Source organism: Heterodontus francisci, chromosome 24, assembly GCF_036365525.1.
Source record: "Heterodontus francisci isolate sHetFra1 chromosome 24, sHetFra1.hap1, whole genome shotgun sequence".
Lineage (NCBI taxonomy): Eukaryota > Metazoa > Chordata > Chondrichthyes > Heterodontiformes > Heterodontidae > Heterodontus > Heterodontus francisci.
Window position 1 is genome coordinate 52,007,147 of NC_090394.1, and position 19,047 is coordinate 52,026,193.

Sequence of the window (19,047 nt, forward strand, 5' to 3'; positions counted from 1 at the left end):
CTTCAGCATACTTGGGTAGGATTCAAGATTCCTACTTCCGATTGTTATCGGGTGCATATGTGAATGTTCAGTGAGGATGAAATTCCATTTGTCAGTAATGCCCTCAGGATAAAATAATTTGCTAGTTTCTTGATTGAAAATTTGTTTTTGGAGTTAGATTTACAGGGTCATCAATACTGTGGAAACACACCCAGGTGTAAATCATTGCTTTGAGGAAATGGAGGGCAGTATAGGAAGGTCAAAGAGAGAATTGGAAGAAGCAAATTAATGAAGGGTTTTTCTGCTGAAGAAATCTTTATACGTCATAATGTATGTGGGCTATTTTGTCTCCTATTTTTATTTTATTTAGAGATACAGCACTGAAACAGGCCCTTCGGCCCACCGAGTCTGTGCCGACCAACAACCACCCATTTATACTAATCCTACATTAATCCCATATTCCCTACCACATCCCCTCCATTCTCCTACCACCTACGTACACTAGGGGCAATTTACAATGGCCAATTTGCCTATCAACCTGCAAGCCGGAGCACCCGGCGGAAACTCACGCGGTCACAGGGAGAACTTGCAAACTCCACACAGGCAGTACCCAGAACTGAACCCAGGTTGCTGGAGCTGTGAGGCTGCAGTGCTAACCACTGCGCCGCCCTGATTTGGTCCCAATAATGTTGGCACGTTCATTATTTAGAAATTCATGCTGTATGTTTTTGGTCATATCAGGTCCTGCTTTAGGTGTATTGTACTTTTATTGTAAACCTTATGGGCTGGTGTGCACCAATGACTACAGCAACTTGACAACAGGCACCAATGCCGAAAGCAACAATGCAAAACGTCACCTGGCAGCTTCATGTGCGCCACTTGTAGCAGAACCTGCTTCTCAAGGATTGGCCTCCACAGTCATTAGCAAAGGTGCACCATATGAAGACACTCCATCTAAATGCAAATGTATTGTTTGCGTGTTCATCATCATCTCGTAGATGGAAGGCTGCCAACATGTGTTCAAAAAAAAGCAACCATCTTCCTTTGGGAGACTCATCAATTTAGAGGATCACTAATGGCAGGGGTACTTGGGTCAAATGCTCGGTTAGGAAGGCTGTGTATGTATGGCTTGTTGTGGCAGTCAGCATTTCCATATGCCTCCTGTGCCATATTCATCTGTAATCCACCAGTGAAAGTTGGACAATGGAGATTACTGGTTCAGAGAACAAGTTCAAGTTTTCCTGTGAATGGGAAAAATTTATCCTCTATCAGAGTATATGCCAAATAAAGAAGATTGGCATTCAGAACCATTGGGTGGAATTTACTTACCACTGTTTCACTAGTCTTTACTGTGTTATCATAGAGAGTTTATGGCACAGAAAAAGGCCACTTGCCCAGCGTGTCTGTGCCAGCCGAAAAACAATCCACCCAGTCTAATCCCACCTTCCAGTAGAATCATAGAAAGACCCTTTTCTCAATTACTGGGGACTTCCTTTAGTAGCAAGTCAGTAACAAATTCAGGTTGATGCTTCAGATGTAGTTGCAAGCTCTGCTGCTGTACAGTATGTTGGGGGTCTGAGATCAGGCTTGTCTGTTCAATTCTGGCTTCCTTCAAAAGTCTTTTAACCATCATGAGGAACTTGAAAGCCGTTTTGAGAATGCTACACTAGTTATGAAATTCTGCATACAGATCTAAGCATGGTCAATCGTAGTAATCCTTTTGGGACTCCATCTAGTGTCATGGCGTGCAACAAATAGCGAAGTGTTGATAGATAAAAGAGAGGGTTCCCTTGCTGAGCTTCAAACTTGGCTGTGATGCCCTTCCTTTCCCACTACAAGCAGCTCAGATTGAAAGATAGAGTGGGCAGTCATACCAAAAGTGGAAAATCTCTTGTGTTTTGTGGCAGGATTCCTGATTTTCTTTTTTGTGGGAATAAATCACAACGACCAATTGAAATACCTTGCAGTTGAGGCTTATTTTAAGATAAATTGTATCATATTGGGATCAAAATAGGTGCTTCTCCAAAGAACATCACTATTATAATTCCAATAAGAATTGGCCAGACTAAACCTGGCTTAAACAAAAAAGCTAACAAGTAATTAAAATAGCAAATTTAAATTAAAACAAAGTCCCATGTGTTATAATGTCAAAAGTCACCCTACCTCAAAGAATCAAAATATACTAGGAAGGGTTCAGAGAAGAAAGAATAGGGAGAGGCAATATATACTTAATGGCACAGTTGCAAAGAATGTGCAGGAACAGATCGACCTGGGGGTGCATGTGCATCGATCTTTCAAAGTGGCAGGACACTGAGAGAGTGGTTAGCAAAGCAGATGGCATCGTGGCCTTCATAAATAGAGGCATTGAGTACAAAAGCAGGGAAGTTGTGTTGAACCTTTCTTTCTTTTCTTTTCTTTCTTTTGGGCCTCCTTATCTCGAGAGACAATGGATACGCGCCTGGAGGTGGTCAGTGGTTTGTGAAGCAGCGCCTGGAGTGGCTATAAAGGCCAATTCTGGAGTGACAGGCTCTTCCACAGGTGCTGCAGAGAAATTTGTTTGTTGGGGCTGTTGCACAGTTGGCTCTCCCCTTGCGCCTCTGTCTTTTTTCCTGCCAACTACTAAGTCTCTTCGACTCGCCACAATTTAGCCCTGTCTTTATGGCTGCCCGCCAGCTCTGGCGAATGCTGGCAACTGACTCCCACGACTTGTGATCAATGTCACACGATTTCATGTCACGTTTGCAGACGTCTTTATAACGGAGACATGGACGGCCGGTGGGTCTGATACCAGTGGCGAGCTCGCTGTACAATGTGTCTTTGGGGATCCTGCCATCTTCCATGCGGCTCACATGGCCAAGCCATCTCAAGCGCCGCTGACTCAGTAGTGTGTATAAGCTGGGGGTGTTGGCCGCTTCAAGGACTTCTGTGTTGGAGATATAGTCCTGCCACCTGATGCCAAGTATTCTCCGAAGGCAGCGAAGATGGAATGAATTGAAACGTCGCTCTTGGCTGGCATACGTTGTCCAGGCCTCGCTGCCGTAGAGCAAGGTACTGAGGACACAGGCCTGATACACTCGGACTTTTGTGTTCCGTGTCAGTGCGCCATTTTCCCACACTCTCTTGGCCAGTCTGGACATAGCAGTGGAAGCCTTACCCATGCGCTTGTGGATTTCTGCATCTAGAGACAGGTTACTGGTGATAGTTGAGCCTAGGTAGGTGAACTCTTGAACCACTTCCAGAGCGTGGTCGCCAATATTGATGGATGGAGCATTTCTGACATCCTGCCCCATGATGTTCGTTTTCTTGATGCTGATGGTTAGGCCAAATTCATTGCAGGCAGACGCAAACCTGTCGATGAGACTCTGCAGGCATTCTTCAGTGTGAGATGTTAAAGCAGCATCGTCAGCAAAGAGGAGTTCTCTGATGAGGACTTTCCATACTTTGGACTTCGCTCTTAGACGGGCAAGGTTGAACAACCTGCCCCCTGATCTTGTGTGGGGGAAAATTCCTTCTTCAGAGGATTTGAATGCATGTGAAAGCAGCAGGGAGAAGAAAATCCCAAAAAGTGTGGGTGCGAGAACACAGCCCTGTTTCACACCACTCAGGATAGGAAAGGGCTCTGATGAGGAGCCACCGTGTTGAATTGTGCCTTTCATATTGTCATGGAATGAGGTGATGATACTTAGTAGCTTTGGTGGACATCCAATCTTTTCTAGTAGTCTGAAGAGACCACGTCTGCTGACGAGGTCAAAGGCTTTGGTGAGATCAATGAAAGCAATGTAGAGGGGCATCTGTTGTTCACGGCATTTCTCCTGTATCTGACGAAGGGAGAACAGCATGTCAATAGTCGATCTCTCTGCACGAAAGCCACACTGTGCCTCAGGGTAGACGCGCTCGGCCAGCTTCTGGAGCCTGTTCAGAGCGACTCGAGCAAAGACTTTCCCCACTATGCTGAGCAGGGAGATTCCACGGTAGTTGTTGCAGTCACCGCGGTCACCTTTGTTTTTATAGAGGGTGATGATGTTGGCATCGCGCATGTCCTGGGGTACTGCTCCCTCGTCCCAGCACAGGCATAGCAGTTCATGTAGTGCTGAGAGTATAGCAGGCTTGGCACTCTTGATTATTTCAGGGGTAATGCTGTCCTTCCCAGGGGCTTTTCCGCTGGCTAGAGAATCAATGGCATCACTGAGTTCCGATTTGGTTGGCTGTATGTCCAGCTCATCCATGACTGGTAGAGGCTGGGCTGCATTGAGGGCAGTCTCAGTGACAGCATTCTCCCTGGAGTACAGTTCTAGGTAGTGCTCAACCCAGCGGTCCATCTGTTTGCGTTGGTCAGTGATTATGTCCCCCGATTTAGATTTGAGGGGGGTGATCTTCTTGATGGTTGGCCCAAGAGCTCTCTTCATGCCATCATACATTCCTCTGATGTTTCCGGTGTCTGAGGCCAGCTGAATATGACTGCATAGGTGTTGCCAGTAGTCGTTTGCGCAACGCCTAGCTGTTCTTTGTGCAGTACTTCTGGCTGCTTTAAGTGCTGCGGATGTTAAATCGCTGGGGGCTTTCTTGTAGTTCAAAAGTGCAATGCGCTTAGCGGCTATGACAGGTTCCAGCTCTTCATTATGAGATTGAAACCAGTCTGCATTTCTCTTCGCACTTTTGCCGTAGGTGGTCAAAGCTGACTCATAGATGGCGTCTCTGATGTGGGCCCACTTGGTCTCAGCATCCCCTGTGGGAGTGTTTTGAAGGGCTGTTACAAGTGAATTTAGAAATTTTTGTAACAGCTGTGGGTGAGAAATTCTGCTCGTGTTGATGCGCGGGTGGCCCTTCTGCTTGGAATGATACAACTTCTTTGGTCTGAGTCTAACCTTGCTGCACACCAGGGAGTGGTCGGTGTCGCAGTCCGCACTGTGGAAGCTGCGTGTGATTTGAACACTGTTTAAGGCGGCTCGCCTTGTGACAATGAGGTCTAGCTGGTGCCAACGACGTGATCTTGGGTGCCTCCATGAAACCTGGTGACAGGGTTTAGTGTGAAAGAACGAGTTGGTGATGCAGAGGTTATGATAGGTACACAACTCAAGCAGTCTCTGCCCGTTCTCATTCATCCTTCCAACGCCATAAAGCTCTGGTTAGGCCCCAACTGGAGTATTGCATCCAGTTCTGGTCACCACACTTTAGGAAGGGTGTAAGGGTCCTTGAGAGGATGCAGAGGAGATTTACCAGAATGGTTCCAGGGATGGAGGATTTTAGTTACAAGGTTAGGTCGGAAAAACTGGGGTTGTTCTCCTCAGAGCAAAGAAGATTATGGGGAGATTTAATAGAGGTGTACAAGATTATGACAGGCATAGATAAGTTAGACAAGGAAAAACTGTTCCGATTAATAATGGTACAAAGACTAGGGGATTCAGTTGAAGGTTTTGGCAAGAGATGCAGGGGGAATATGAGGAAAAAATTTTTTTATGCAGTGGGTGGTAATGACCTGGAACTCTCTGCCCACAAATGTGGTGGAAGTGGAGACAATCAATGATTTCAAAAGCACATTGAATGACCACTTGAAGGAAATAAACTTGCAGGGCTCTGGGGATTAAGCAGGGGAGTGGGACTGACTGGATTGCTATGGCCTCCTTTTGTGCTGTAAATGACTTTATGACTCTCAGAGTAATCCGTATGATTACAGGCATTATTGAATTAAATTATAAAAAGAGGCTTGTATGGATGAGACGACTGAGGGGAGACATGATACTGGACTTAAATAATTGAATAGCAGGAGCTTGGGAAGTAGGGAATGCAAGAGAAAGTTAGAGATTTCAGAGAGATTGGTGGAGGTGAGCAAATTTGCAGCTTTGGCATTTGCAGAACATAGTTCCCAGATATTTCCCAGTATTAAGCCAGAAAACAGGCTCTTAATTTTATGAAGCATTTGCACTGTATTTGTAGTTGACAAGTGCACCATAAGTGCTTAATAAAAAGTCCTGGTTCAAAAATGCTGGTTGATTAAGGCCAATTGGCAAGCTAGTGCAGAGGTCTTGACGTTTGATGAAGGGGACAGGTAACTTGATACCTGAAATAAACAGGCTGGGCAATAGCGACAGGATTGGTCAGTAGGGGTTGTGTGGAAGCAGCAGCCTCCGATTTCAACACGGCGGCCAGCAGTTGTGGTGGCTGCCAGCAAAGCAATTGGAAGTGTAGCCAGCCCCATGGAAAACATCAAATGTGGCAGTAATATTGGAGGCAGCATGACAGTGACAGAAAATCCTACCAGAATGAAGTGTTACAAAAAGTAAAATGTTACTGGACTTGAAGTACATGCATATCAAAAGCTTTACTGTTTAGATATATGGATTTTGTTGGTAAACAACTTAATCATAGGATGTTGAAAATTCTATGTAACTATATAATTTTATTTTATCTTTCTGTTCATGTCTCCACTTTCCCATCTCGATATTTATTTACTTGTTGTCTCTCCTTCATTTGTGAGGGTGGTATGGTAATTGCTTCATTTATTACTGCAGCTGGACTTGATATACAACTAATATATACTTAAAGCCCAGCTGGACCTCCACTCCAGAATGCAGCATGTGATTATATTAGTACATGTTTTTGTGATACATGGCACTTAAATGAATTGTGTGAAGTATATGTTTTGGCTTATGTTTTAATAGTGAGGTTTAATACATAGGAAATCTTACATGAGCAGCTGTAGTAGATGAGCCAAGCACTTCCACTCATCCATAGTATAAAACTTTCAGTTCTGTTGGCAAGATGTTTCGGTATTGCAATTTCTACATAACTTATCTAATTTCAAAGATTTTGTCGACTGCATTAAGTTCCCTCCTTTTGAGCTGTTCTGAATCATTACTTTGCTGTTTTTTTGTAGTTTTCCTCTAAGTGTAACAGATGAGTACTCCCAGACTTGCCAAATGTTTTTTAAGGAAAGCTTTCAAAAATTTTACTGAACTGTGTATAATTGTGCTCCATCTGTCATGGCTTTGCTGTTCAGAACAGGAAGTAGATTGGTCTGGGAGGAGTTGCTCGAGGACAAATACACTACCTCTACTGGTTCCCCTTTATTCACCCTGTTTGTTACATCCTCAAAGAACTCTAACAAACTTGCCAAACATGATTTCCCTTTCATAAAACCACATTGACATGGCTTGATTATATTATAATTTTCCAAATATCCTGTTACTACTTCCTTAATAGTTGATTCCAGCATTTTCCCATTGACAGATGTTAGTCCAACTGGCCTACAGTTTCTTGCTTTCTGTCTCCCTCCTTTTGAATGGAAGTGCTACATTTGTGGTTTTCCAATCCAGCATTAAGGAATTTTGGAAGATTACAACCAATGCATCCACTATCTCTGCAGCTACTTCTTTTAAGACCCTAGGATAAAGGCCATCGGATCCAGAGGACTTGTCAGCCTTTAGTCCCATTAGTTTTCATAGTATTTTTCTCTAGTGACACTGATTGTGTTAAGTTCCTCCTTCCCTTTTGCCCCTTGATTTTCTACTATTCTTGGGATATTTTTTCTCTTCTGTGCAGGTGGATACAAAATACTTGTTCAAAGTCTGCCGTTGCCTTTTTCCCATTATTAGTTCTCCAGTCTCATCTTTTAAGGGACCAACATTTAATTTAGCTACACTCTTCCTTTTTATCTACTTGTAGAAGCTCTTGCTGTCTGTTTTTATATTTCTTGCTAGTTCACTCTCATATTCTAATATTTCCTTTTTTAAAAAAAGTCGTCTTTGTTGGTTTCTAGAATTTTCGGCGTCATCTGGCCTTCCACTAATCTTTGCAGCATTGTATGCCTTTCTTTCAATTTGATACCCTCCTTAACTTCCTTAGTTAGCCACAGATAGTGCATCCTTCTCATTGAGTCTTCCTTTCTCAGTGATATATATCTTTGTAGACAGTTACGAAATATCTCCTTACATGTCCGCCACTGCTTATCTGTGGAGTTACCTTTTAACCTATTTTCGCAGTCCACTGTAGCCAACTCTGTCTTCATACCTTTGTAATTTCCTTTATTTAAGTTTAAGACACTAGTTTCAGATCCAAGTTTCTCGCCCTCAAACTGATGTGAAATTCTTATTTACCCTATGCCAATTTGCTCCGGGCTCAGGTAGTCTCTCTTTCTCTCTTCTCTCTTTGGCCTCCTTGTCTCGAGAGACAATGGGTAAGCGCCTGAAGGTGGTCAGTGGTTTGTGGAGCAGCGCCTGGAGTGGCTATAAAGGCCAATTCTAGAGTGACAGACTTCCACAGGTGCTGCAGAAAAAATTGTTTGTCGGGGCTGTTACACAGTTGGCTCTCCCCTTGTGCTTCTGTCTTTTTTCCTGCCAACTGTTAAGTCTCTTTGACTCGCCACATTTTAGCCCCGCTTTTATGGCTGCCCGCCAGCTCTGGCGATCGCTGGCAACTGACTCCCACGACTTGTGATCAATGTCACAGGACTTCATGTTGCGTTTGCAGACGTCTTTAAAGCGGAGACATGGACGGCCGGTGGGTCTGATGCCAGTGGCGAGCTCGCTGTACAATGTGTCTTTGGGGATCCTGCCATCTTCCATGCGGCTCACATGGCCAAACCATCTCAAGCGCCGCTGACTCAGTAGTGTGTATAAGCTGGGGATGTTGGCCGCCTCGAGGACTTCTGTGTTGGAGATACAGTCCTGCCACCTGATGCCAAGGATTCTCCGGAGGCAGTGAAGATGGAATGAATTGAGACGTCGCTCTTGGCTGACATACGTTATCCAGGCCTCGCTGCCATAGAGCAAGGTACTGAGGACACAGGCTTGATACACTTGGACTTTTGTGTTTCGTGTCAGTGCGCCATTTTCCCACACTCTTTTGGCCAGTCTGGACATAGCAGTGGAAGCCTTTCCCATGCGCTTGTTGATTTCTACATCGAGAGACAGGTTACTGGTGGTAGTTGAGCCTGGGTAGGTGAACTCTTGAACCACTTCCAGAGCGTGGTCGCCGATATTGATGGATGGAGCATTTCTGACGTCCTGTCCCATGATGTTCGTTTTCTTGAGGCTGATGGTTAGGCCAAATTCGTTGCAGGCAGCCACAAACCTGTCGATGAGACTCTGCAGACACTCTTCAGTGTGAGATGTTAAAGCAGCATCGTCAGCAAAGAGGAGTTCCCTGATGAGGACTTTTCGTACTTTGGACTTCGCTCTTAGACGGGCAAGGTTGAAGTGTGAAATTCTTATTTACCCTATGCCAATTTGCTCCGGGCTCAGGTAGTAATCCAGAGGTTATTGCCTTTGTGGTTCTGCTTTTTAATTTAGACCCTAGCCGCTCATGATCCCTTAGGAGAACATCTTTCTTTGTCTTACCTATGTCATTGATATCTACGTGGACCATGACAACTGGATCCTGCCCCTCCCAATTCAAGTTTCTCTCCAGCCCCAAGGAGATGTCCTTAACCCTGGCACCTGGCAGGCAGCACAGCCTTCGGGACTTGTGCTCTCGGCTACAGAGAACAGTATCTGCCCCTATAACTATACTGTCCCCTAGTACTACTACATTCCTTTTTACTCCCCCCACTTGAATGGCCCCATACCACAGTGCTGTAGTCAGTTTGCTCATCCTCCCTGCAGTCCCTACTCTCGTCCAGGCATGCTGCAAGAACCTCGAACATGTTGGATAAGTGCAAGGGCTGAGGATCCTCCATTGCTACCTTTTGGATCCCCATACCTGCCTCACTCGTAGTCACACCCTCCTGCCCCTGACCACGGACCAAATATGAAATACCTAACCTAAGGGGGTGACTGCCTCCTGGAACAAAGTGTCCAGGTAACTTTCTCCCACCCTGATGCAGCACGGAATCTGAAGCTCAGACTCCAGCTCATTAACTCTGAGCTGAAGTAAAAATAACTGTATCCACAATGTTCTGATAAACCTGAAACTGGGAAGACTGATTACTCAGTAGTGATGCGTAATGGTAAATGTGCAGAATTCCTGCTGGGGATGTGGACAATTCTTCATTTGGGATCTGGGTTCCGAGGTTGCTCAGCTGAAGGCTATTGTTTTTGACCCATGGAAAGGACATCTGCTTCTTTATCATCGCCTCCCAGATCCTCCTGCTCAGTTGCAATCTGTGTTTTCCCTGTGATATACCCTCTATCTCACTGGGCAAGTGCTTAAATGGAATTGGTGAATTATATGCAGGAATGGGCTCTCTGGAGCTGCCAGCATGCTTGTCAGTTTTTCTTTTCTTTTAAGAGCACCAATGAGGTTGACAAATTCATTCATTTTAGGAGGGTGCACTGTTGCATGTGATTCAGAAGTGACTTTGCAATGATGGGAGGTTTTTCAATTAATCAGAAAGTCTAAACATTGTAACCACACAGTACCCTGAATGATCAGTTTCATTCCCTGTCTAAACCTGCCCGTTTTCATCTACCTCCTTCTTCTCTCACCGTGTCTGCCCAGGGTTTGCAGAGCTTCCTCCTCATGCTTGCTTAAGTGACCTTTGGTTGCTCTTTCTCCACCTGTGGCAATTTTCTGCTGATTATGGGCAATCTGTCTCTTTAAAAAGAAAATAAAATTTAGAAAGGCGACTGATTAATTCAAAGTTTGATTTTGGCCAGCTATCTGCAGGCACTCCATTGTTATGATGCTTTCAGGTAGAGGCTATGCAGCAATCTCTTCACATTTCATTCAAAAATTCAGCAAGATAACTCCCGCCTCATCTCCAACCTCCATTTCCTCTCAAGTCCTTGAATGTTTTGTTGCCTCCTAAATCCGTACCCATCTTTTTCAGAACTTTGTATTTTAATCCATCTAATCAGGTTTCTGCCCTGCCATAGTACCTAAAACAACTCTTGTCAAAGTTACAAATGACATTCTAGTTGACCGTGACAAGGGTAAACTATCCCTCCTCGTTCTTCTTGATCTCTATGCATTCTTTGGCATGTTGACCACAAAATTCTGCTCCACCCAGTGCCTCCCTACTCTTGTTCAGTTGTTGGGACTCTAGTTGCTTGATTCCATTCTTATCTATCCAGTTGTAGCCTGAGAATCACCTGCAATGACTACTGTTCTCACTTCCACACCATTACCTCTGGTGTCTGCTATCCTTGGCCCCTCCTGTTTCTCTTCTACATGCTGCTCCTTCGAAAACACATTGTCAGTTTCCACAGTTAGACTGTCGATGCACAGCTCTACCTCATCTTCACCTCTCTTGACCCCTCTACTATCTCTAAACTGTCAGACTGCTTGTCTGACATCCAGTACTGGACGAGCAGAAATTTCCTCCAACCAAATACTGGGAAGTATTGGCCATTGTCTTTGATCCATGTCACAACTTCTGTTCCCTAACCACCAATTCCATCCCTCTCCCTGACAACTGTCTGAGGCTGAACTTGACTGTTTGCGGCCTTTATCTGATATTTGGCCCTGAGGTGAGCTTCCTACAATATATCTGCCATCACTAAGACCACCAGTTTCTAGCTCTATAATATTGCCTGACTCCACTTGTGCCTCAGTTTATCTGCTGCTGAAACCCTCATCCACGCCTTTGTTACCTCCAGACTGTTCGAATGCAATCCTGACCAACCTCCCTAGTTCTACCTTCAGGAAACTTGAGGTTGTCCAAAACTCTGCTGCCATGTCCTAACTCGCACCAAGGCCTGTTCACTTATTACCCATGTCCTTGCCGACCTACATTGGCTTCCAGTGAAGTAACACCTTGATTTTAAAATTTTCATCCCTGATATCGAATTCCTTGATCATCTCGCTCCTCCCTACCTCTATAATCTCCTCCAACCCCACAACACTCTGAGATCTCTGTGCTTCTCTACTTCTGGCCTCCTTAAGAATCCCTGATTTTAATTGCTCCATCATTTGTGGCTGTATCTTCAGCTGCCTGGGCCCTAGGTTGTGAAATTCACTCCTAAATCTCTGCCTGTCTACCTTGCTTTCCCTCCTTTTTAAGACATTTTTCTCTGTTTTGACCAGCTTTTGATCATCTGCTTCATATTATGTGGCTCGGTGTCATATTTTGTTTTATAATGCTCCTATAAAGTGCCTTGGGATGTTTTTATTATTTAAAGGCGCTATATGAATACATGTTGTGACCTTGATTGGTGTGAAGGTGAGTCATGTTTCTAGCTTTATTTCAGGGTCTGCAAGATAACTTGTGCTTCATCTACATTGGCCAATCTCATGAGGCTATTTGAAATGCTTTCAAACACTGCATTGCTGCTTATGCGGTTGTCAAGGTGGCATTGACTGCCTGAGTCACCCACTCACTACCTGTGTTTTTCTTTTCATTCCTTTGTAAGTTGGCAAACAGCCTCTCTGTTCTTGCCTGTATCTCTGCCAATATTATTTTTGTAATCTTGGGGTTTTGGTCACAGCAGATGCTGGTGTTCTTTCTGCTATTTTGATGCTCCTCTTGTACTTTTGTGTGCTCTCTCTCAAAAACCAGTTTCTGGACTTGTAAATTGCAGCTTAACTATATTTTTCTCCCTCCCAATGGTGGAGTGCCAGTTCGGGGCATGATCCTGCTTTAAACCTGCCTATCATATTGAATTAGCTTTGCAAACTCACCCAGGAAAATGCTGCTAGTGGAATAATCCGTGTGGGTGGAAATCCAGGCCATAAAATCAGGATCAAGTCAACATGTGGGATTTATAAAGTTGTAAGAGTTGTTACTTTTTTAAAATACAGTTGATAAAAGAGTTTTCTGTGGTATTGTTAAAATTTGAATTTACATTAGTTTGATAAGTTATTGCTGGAAAGTAATCTTAACATTTTAAACTGTGCATTTTCTCTCTTCAAAAGCTCATTTTCAGGCAAACTTATCTTTGACAAATTCAAAGTCAATTGTTACGACCAGGCGAGAAAGATGTTTAGGGGTCTGTTACTATTTTCACCAGGTCTTATTGTAACAGGGTTTAATTTTAAACACACCATGTTTTGAGCTCCCCCTTTGTGAATTCTTGCTCACAGCTTTCCAATTATAAGGCAAAGTAATGAGCACAAACAGGCTTTCTTTGGTTGAAAGAAGAAAAGTGAAATTTATCAAGCTTACTTAAACTCTAATATGGTTCACGCCTACGGATATAGGACACACCCACGCTAGCATGCACATGGGATATACACATGCCGATAGGGACAGAAAAGATAAAGTGGAACAGTTTGAGGCAATATCTTGTTACTGTGCGTCGAGCACGCTGTAGTCCTTGATTGAAGATATGGTCTTGCGTTTCGTTGGGGCCCAGTATTCTCCTTAAACCTTGTTCATGTAGGAGACTTTTCTGGCTTTGAGTTTACAGGTCTTTAGTGGTTTCCGAAGCCAGTGAGAGTGAGATGAGGGCAGACAGGAGAGGAGGTAATTTTTGCTTGAGTTCCAGGAGCACACGGGGTTCTGATTTCAAAATCTGCTTTTCCAGTTTAAAACTCCCTTAGTTGGCCAGCAGGTGATGACGTGACCGACTGGTTTGAGCAGGACTCTTCTGTATATTGGGGCGGGGACTGATTCCTTTGTTTCAATACAGTCTGGTACTATGCAAATGTCCTTCTAGCCAGGGGCTTGCAGTTTTAAGTTTTAATGTTTTTGTGGCGAAATCATCTGTGCCTCAGTCTTGGGGGGTTTGCCTGACACAGTTATTACTATTAAAAAGGATGTTTTTGTCAAGAAATGAAGAATTAAAGCAGTTGTTTTTATGATAACAGACTGACTTGGATGAAGAAAGAATCAAGCAGAAGATTGCAGATAGGACCAAGAAGGAAAAGTGCCGAATCTACCTCTTGAGAGCATTGTTGAATTTGTTGGTTGTAATGATATTGGCCACTTGTTTTTATTGCATTTATAAAAGTACTATTTACTCACGAAAGGAATCTGGAACAACAGTGAGTATTGATTTCATTATTTGAAATGTAGGTGGTATGTTAGTGATGTTATTACTGGAACTTTTCTGTTAAGGATTAGACTTAAAAATGCCATTGTGTGATGTGCATTTTTAATTATTGGAAAAGTACAATTTATTTTTTTGCAATGAAATGGCAAACTAGAATGTTCTGATGCTATGCACTGCAGTGTGAGTCATAAGCTGTCTATATAAGTTGACAGTGTTTGCTACCACACACAGGCCGGGATATTACGCGCTCCCCCTCCCCCCCCTGCCCCACTGCCGCAAGACGGGATTGAAGTCTTTAAAGGGATGGGGATCCCACCTCTTAAAAAGTTGACACAAAAAGACAGGTGGATCGTTCTGGGGTGGGGTGAAGGGTGGGGAAAGGCAGAGGCAGGGTTCCCCCTGCCTTTTCGGCCTGGTGCCGGGAGATCCGCCTCCAGCACAAAATGCAGCCCAGAGTGGAGAACAGAGTACTTCGTTAAACTGGGTGCTAATGTTGGGAATTTGTTACAGAGAGGGAAGGAGGTGGTCGCAGGTGGAGAAAAACTTGGAGTGGGACAGGGAGGATCCAGTTGGCATGGCCCACTGTTACGATGGAGACGAGAGGAGTGCATTGCTTATTCTAGTCCCATTTTTCCACAGGTCACGACATATATTTTAAATTTACCCACTTAGTGATACGATCAATCATATACTCTGTTTTTCCCAGAATAAGACACAAATTATAAAACAATAAAACAGAACAAAACACAAAATACAAAGAAACCAGGTTTCTTTAATGAAGAACAAAATTATCAGTTTATTATAAAACAAGTCTTCACCAGTAATGAAGTAAAGCATAAACAAACAGATTGAAATTTTGAAGTCCCCTTTTTAACCTTAGCTCCCTCACACTCACATACACAAATACGTACACCGGTTAACCAGAAAAATAAAAGGAATTTTGGTTCAGAGCTCTGTTACAGAAAAACAAACTTGGGCTGAATACTTGCTCATTCCTGAAGAAAACAGCAGATGAGATATATTGTGGTCCAAAACTGGCATACAGTAACTTCTGAGTACACGTAAACGGGTCACTGAGAGCTTTTAGAACTGTTCTTTTCAGGCAGCATTCAGAACCAATCAAGCAGACTTTTCCTCAAAGCCAGGAGACGAGATGAATTGACACAGTGGACTTCTCTGGGTCTTAGAGAGGTACTGGAAAGTGAGCTGGGTTGTGGTCTTCTCTCCTTCTTTGACACTTCTTCAGCAGCAGGCTAACTTTATCTCATTCCAGAAGGTAAAATACACTGACACAACAACCAAAACCGTGTGAGTTTTTTGCTTTCTTAGGTGTGCGCTGCTGCTGCTGAGCTTGTCCTATCGAGGGACGTGCGACTGACTTTTCTCTGGCCACATCTTCCCCATTATCAGGGTTTCTGTTACATTTTTGACTTGAGTCATGTGACAACCAGTAAATGTCATTGCCAAACTAGTTCTTTCAGTGCCCTCTTGATTACCCTCTTGGGAAAAAAAACTGGTCCAACATTTATTCAGTTTGACTATGAATTCCTCAAAAAGTATTTTAGCAAAAAAAACCAGAATCACTTCCATAACATCACATCGAAACCAACGACATGGGTAGAACTAGGAATGATGTCCTGGTGAGACAGTTCGAGGAATGAGGGTCATAATTAAAATTCAAAGGTAATAATCTCTGGATTTTTACCTGAGCCACTTGCCAATTGGTATAGGGCAATGTAACGATTTGGGGAAAGACTGGCAGAGTGGCACCAGAAGAGACAGAGTTTTATAGTAATAGTGCATCAGCAAAAAATGTGCATGCAAAGAATAGTAGTAAAAAACAATTAAAGGCTCTTTATCTGAATGCACAAAACATTCCTAATAAGATCGATAAACTAATGGCACAAATAGAGATAAATGGTTTAGATCTAATCACCATTACAGAGACATGGTCACAAGGTGACCAAGGTTGGGAAATAAATATTCCAGGGTACACAACATTTCGAAACCACAGACAGAATGACAAAGGGGGAGGAGTATTCCTCATAGTAAAGGATGACATAAGTCCAGTAGTAGGTAGTCTGGAAGATGAATTTATAGAATGCTTTTGCAACAGTTTCCTGGAACAATACATTGTGGAACCAACTAGAGATAAAGCTATTTTAGATCTAGATTTGTGCAATGAGGCAGGTTTAATTAATAATCTGGAATAAAAGATCCTTTGGGGAAAAAGTGATTATAATACAATTGAATTCCATATCAAGTTTGAAAGCGATATAGTCCAGTCCCAAACAAAAATCTTGAATTTAAACAAAGCCCATTACATGGGTATGAGGTGAGAACTGGCTAAGGTTGATTGGGTAGTAAATAATCAGTGGGAAACATTTAAAGAAATAATTCAAAATATGCAAAAATACATTTCATTAAAATAAACTAAACTCAGCAAGAAATATCCATCCGTGGCTTACTAGGGAAGATAAGGCTTGCTTTAGATTAAAAGACGAGGCTTATAATGTTGCAAAGAATGGTAGTAAGCTTGAGGATTAGGAGTGTTTTAGAAACCAGCAACGGGCAACCAAAAAGTTGATAAAAAGGGGGAAAACATAGCATGAAAGGAAACTAGCCAGCATTGTTGATATACCTACCCCACGTTGACTGCAGAGGTTCAAGAAGGCAACTCACCACCACCTTCTCAAGGGCAATTAGGGATGGGCAATAAATGCTGGCCTAGCCAGCGAAGCCCACATCCCATGAACGAATAAAACAAAATATGAAAAACAGGTTGCAAGAGTTTTTGCAGGTATATAAAAAGGAGAGTAGCTAAAGTAAACATTGGTCCGTTAGAGGTAGAGATAGGAGAAATTATCATGGGGAATGAGGAAATGGCAAAGACATTGAACACATATTTTGTGTCTGCCTTCACAGAGAATACACAAATTACATACCAGGAATAGAGGATAATCAAGGGGCCAATAGGAGTGAGAAACTTAAGGTAACAATAAATCCCCAAGACCTGATAGCCTACGTCCTAGGGTTCCAAAGAGAGGTAGCTGCAGAGATAGTGGATGCACTGGTTATGATTTTCAAAAATTCCCTAGATTCTGGAACAGTGCCAGCAGATTGGAAGTTAGCAAATTTAACCCTGCTATTCAAGAAAGGAGGGAGAGAGAAAACTGGGAACCATGGGCCGGGTAGCCTGATGTCAATCTTTGGGAAATGCTGGAATTTATTATTAAGGAAGTCTAAACAATGCACTTTAAAAAATAATCATAGCATGATCAGATAAAGTCAACATGGTTTTATGAAAGAAAATCCTGTTTGACAAATTTATTAAAGCTTTTTGAGGATGAAACTAATAGGGTAGATAAAGGGCAAACAGAAGATGTAGTATACTTGGATTTCCAAAAGGTATTCAATAAGGTGCCACACTAAAGGCTAAAAACACAAGGTAAGGGCACAAGGAGTTGGGGGTATATATTAGCATGGATAGAGGATTGGTTAATGGACAGGAAGCAGAGAGTAGGGATGAGCGGGGCATTTTCAAGTTTGCAGGCTGTAACTAGTGAAGTGCTGCAAGGATCAGTGCTGGGTGTAAGATTTAGGGGATGTTGACTAGCTTTTGACCTACGAGGTACAAAATCTGGTTTCTTAATCAAGATAGAGAGTTTATTAAGTACAGCAAGAATATACAAGCAACACTTAACCAATGGCAGTTGTTATACAACAGGATATAGGGTGTCCTCAGTTCTTGCCTTCTGAGTTGCTGTGGCGCCATCTTCTTTCTTGAGGTGTTCTGTTGACTGTAGGTTGGTTTCTTCTTAAATCAGTCCTAGCACGTGTCATTTATCGCCCCCTTCCGAGGGTTCCTTCCTTCCATATTAGGGTATAGTCCACCTTAACCCTTTGGTCAGGTTTACCTTCTGTACATTGTGCCTTCTTGATTAGTTTATAGTAATCAGATTACAACAGATATGAACCTCTGCAGACAGCTTGATGGCCCGAGTCATTGTCACACAATGGGAAATGTTTGCTGTCAATTCAAGTCGTGAATGGTCTCTGAATGTCTTTATTTGCATTATCCTTTGTGAGGCCTACAAGTCTATCCCTTATTGGGACTGAGCCTGTCTTAGTTTGAAGTGCAGAATAGGCATTCGGTCTCATAGCAATGCTACTTCTGCTGTAGTTGTTTAAATAAACACTGTCTCTCACCATCTCCCCACTACAGTATACCAATATACATTTCACATTTAACAACATGATTCTAAACACAAAGTCCACAACTTAGTTCTAATCTAATACTTTGATATATATATCTTTATAAGTATAACCATTCCCAAGCATAACGGCAACATCATTTGACATCATTCTAACTTAAAACATACCATCTTGTGAGTTTTGTCAGACAATAACTTATATATTCACCCAACACATAAAACATGGCAGAGGTTAACCCTTTAGTTCCTACATGGGGCCTAAGCTATTTACAATCTATATTGATGACTTAGATGAAGAGAGTTTGATAACGGTACAAAGTTAGGTGTGAATGTAAGCTGTGAGAACATGAAAGATCCCATGGCACTATTTTGAAGAAGAGCAGAGTAGTTATCCCCTGTGTCCTGGTCAATATTTATCCCTCAGTTAACATCACTTTAAAAAAAAAGTTAGCATGTTATTATCACATTGCTGTTTGTGGGTGCTTGCTCTGCATAAATTTGCAGCCACGTTTCCTGCATTATAAAGTTGACTACACTTCAAAAGGTACTTAATTGGCTGTAAAGCACTTTGAGACACCTTGAGGTTATGAAAGGTGCTATATAAATGTGCATTTTTTTCTTTCTGCATGCTGGGTTTTTAATTATATAGACAGACTAGATTTAACCACCACCCATCCCCATATTTTCTATTGCCTACTTAGTTTTATTAAGTTTTCAGTTCTAGATTTTTACAGTGACATGGGCTTAATTTGATTATTTTTCTATTTTTATTAGCCAGACGATGTTGAAAGCTTCACATACAATCTAATAATTGAGTACTTGCCCTCTATTGTCATCACGGCAGCTAACTTTATCACTCCACTACTGTTTGAACGCATAATCCGTTTTGAAGACTATTCACCAGGTTTTGAGATAAAATTTATACTCATTAGGTACGTATGGAGCTATTTATCTGATGTAAACAAGGTAGAGTATATTTCTGTAAT

General features: G+C 42.6%; 1 protein-coding gene across 3 annotated transcripts in view; it reads left to right on the plus strand.

The window, feature by feature from the left end:
- LOC137383396 (transmembrane channel-like protein 7) overlaps window positions 1-19,047 on the plus strand; it is a 125,847-nt gene that overhangs the window by 42,978 nt on the left and 63,822 nt on the right. For all 3 annotated transcript variants that reach the window (XM_068056192.1, XM_068056193.1, XM_068056194.1), the window contains 2 exons: window positions 13,663-13,839; window positions 18,836-18,993. In XM_068056192.1, coding sequence (XP_067912293.1) covers window positions 13,663-13,839; window positions 18,836-18,993 — 335 coding nt within the window. The remainder of the gene's footprint in view (window positions 1-13,662; window positions 13,840-18,835; window positions 18,994-19,047) is intronic.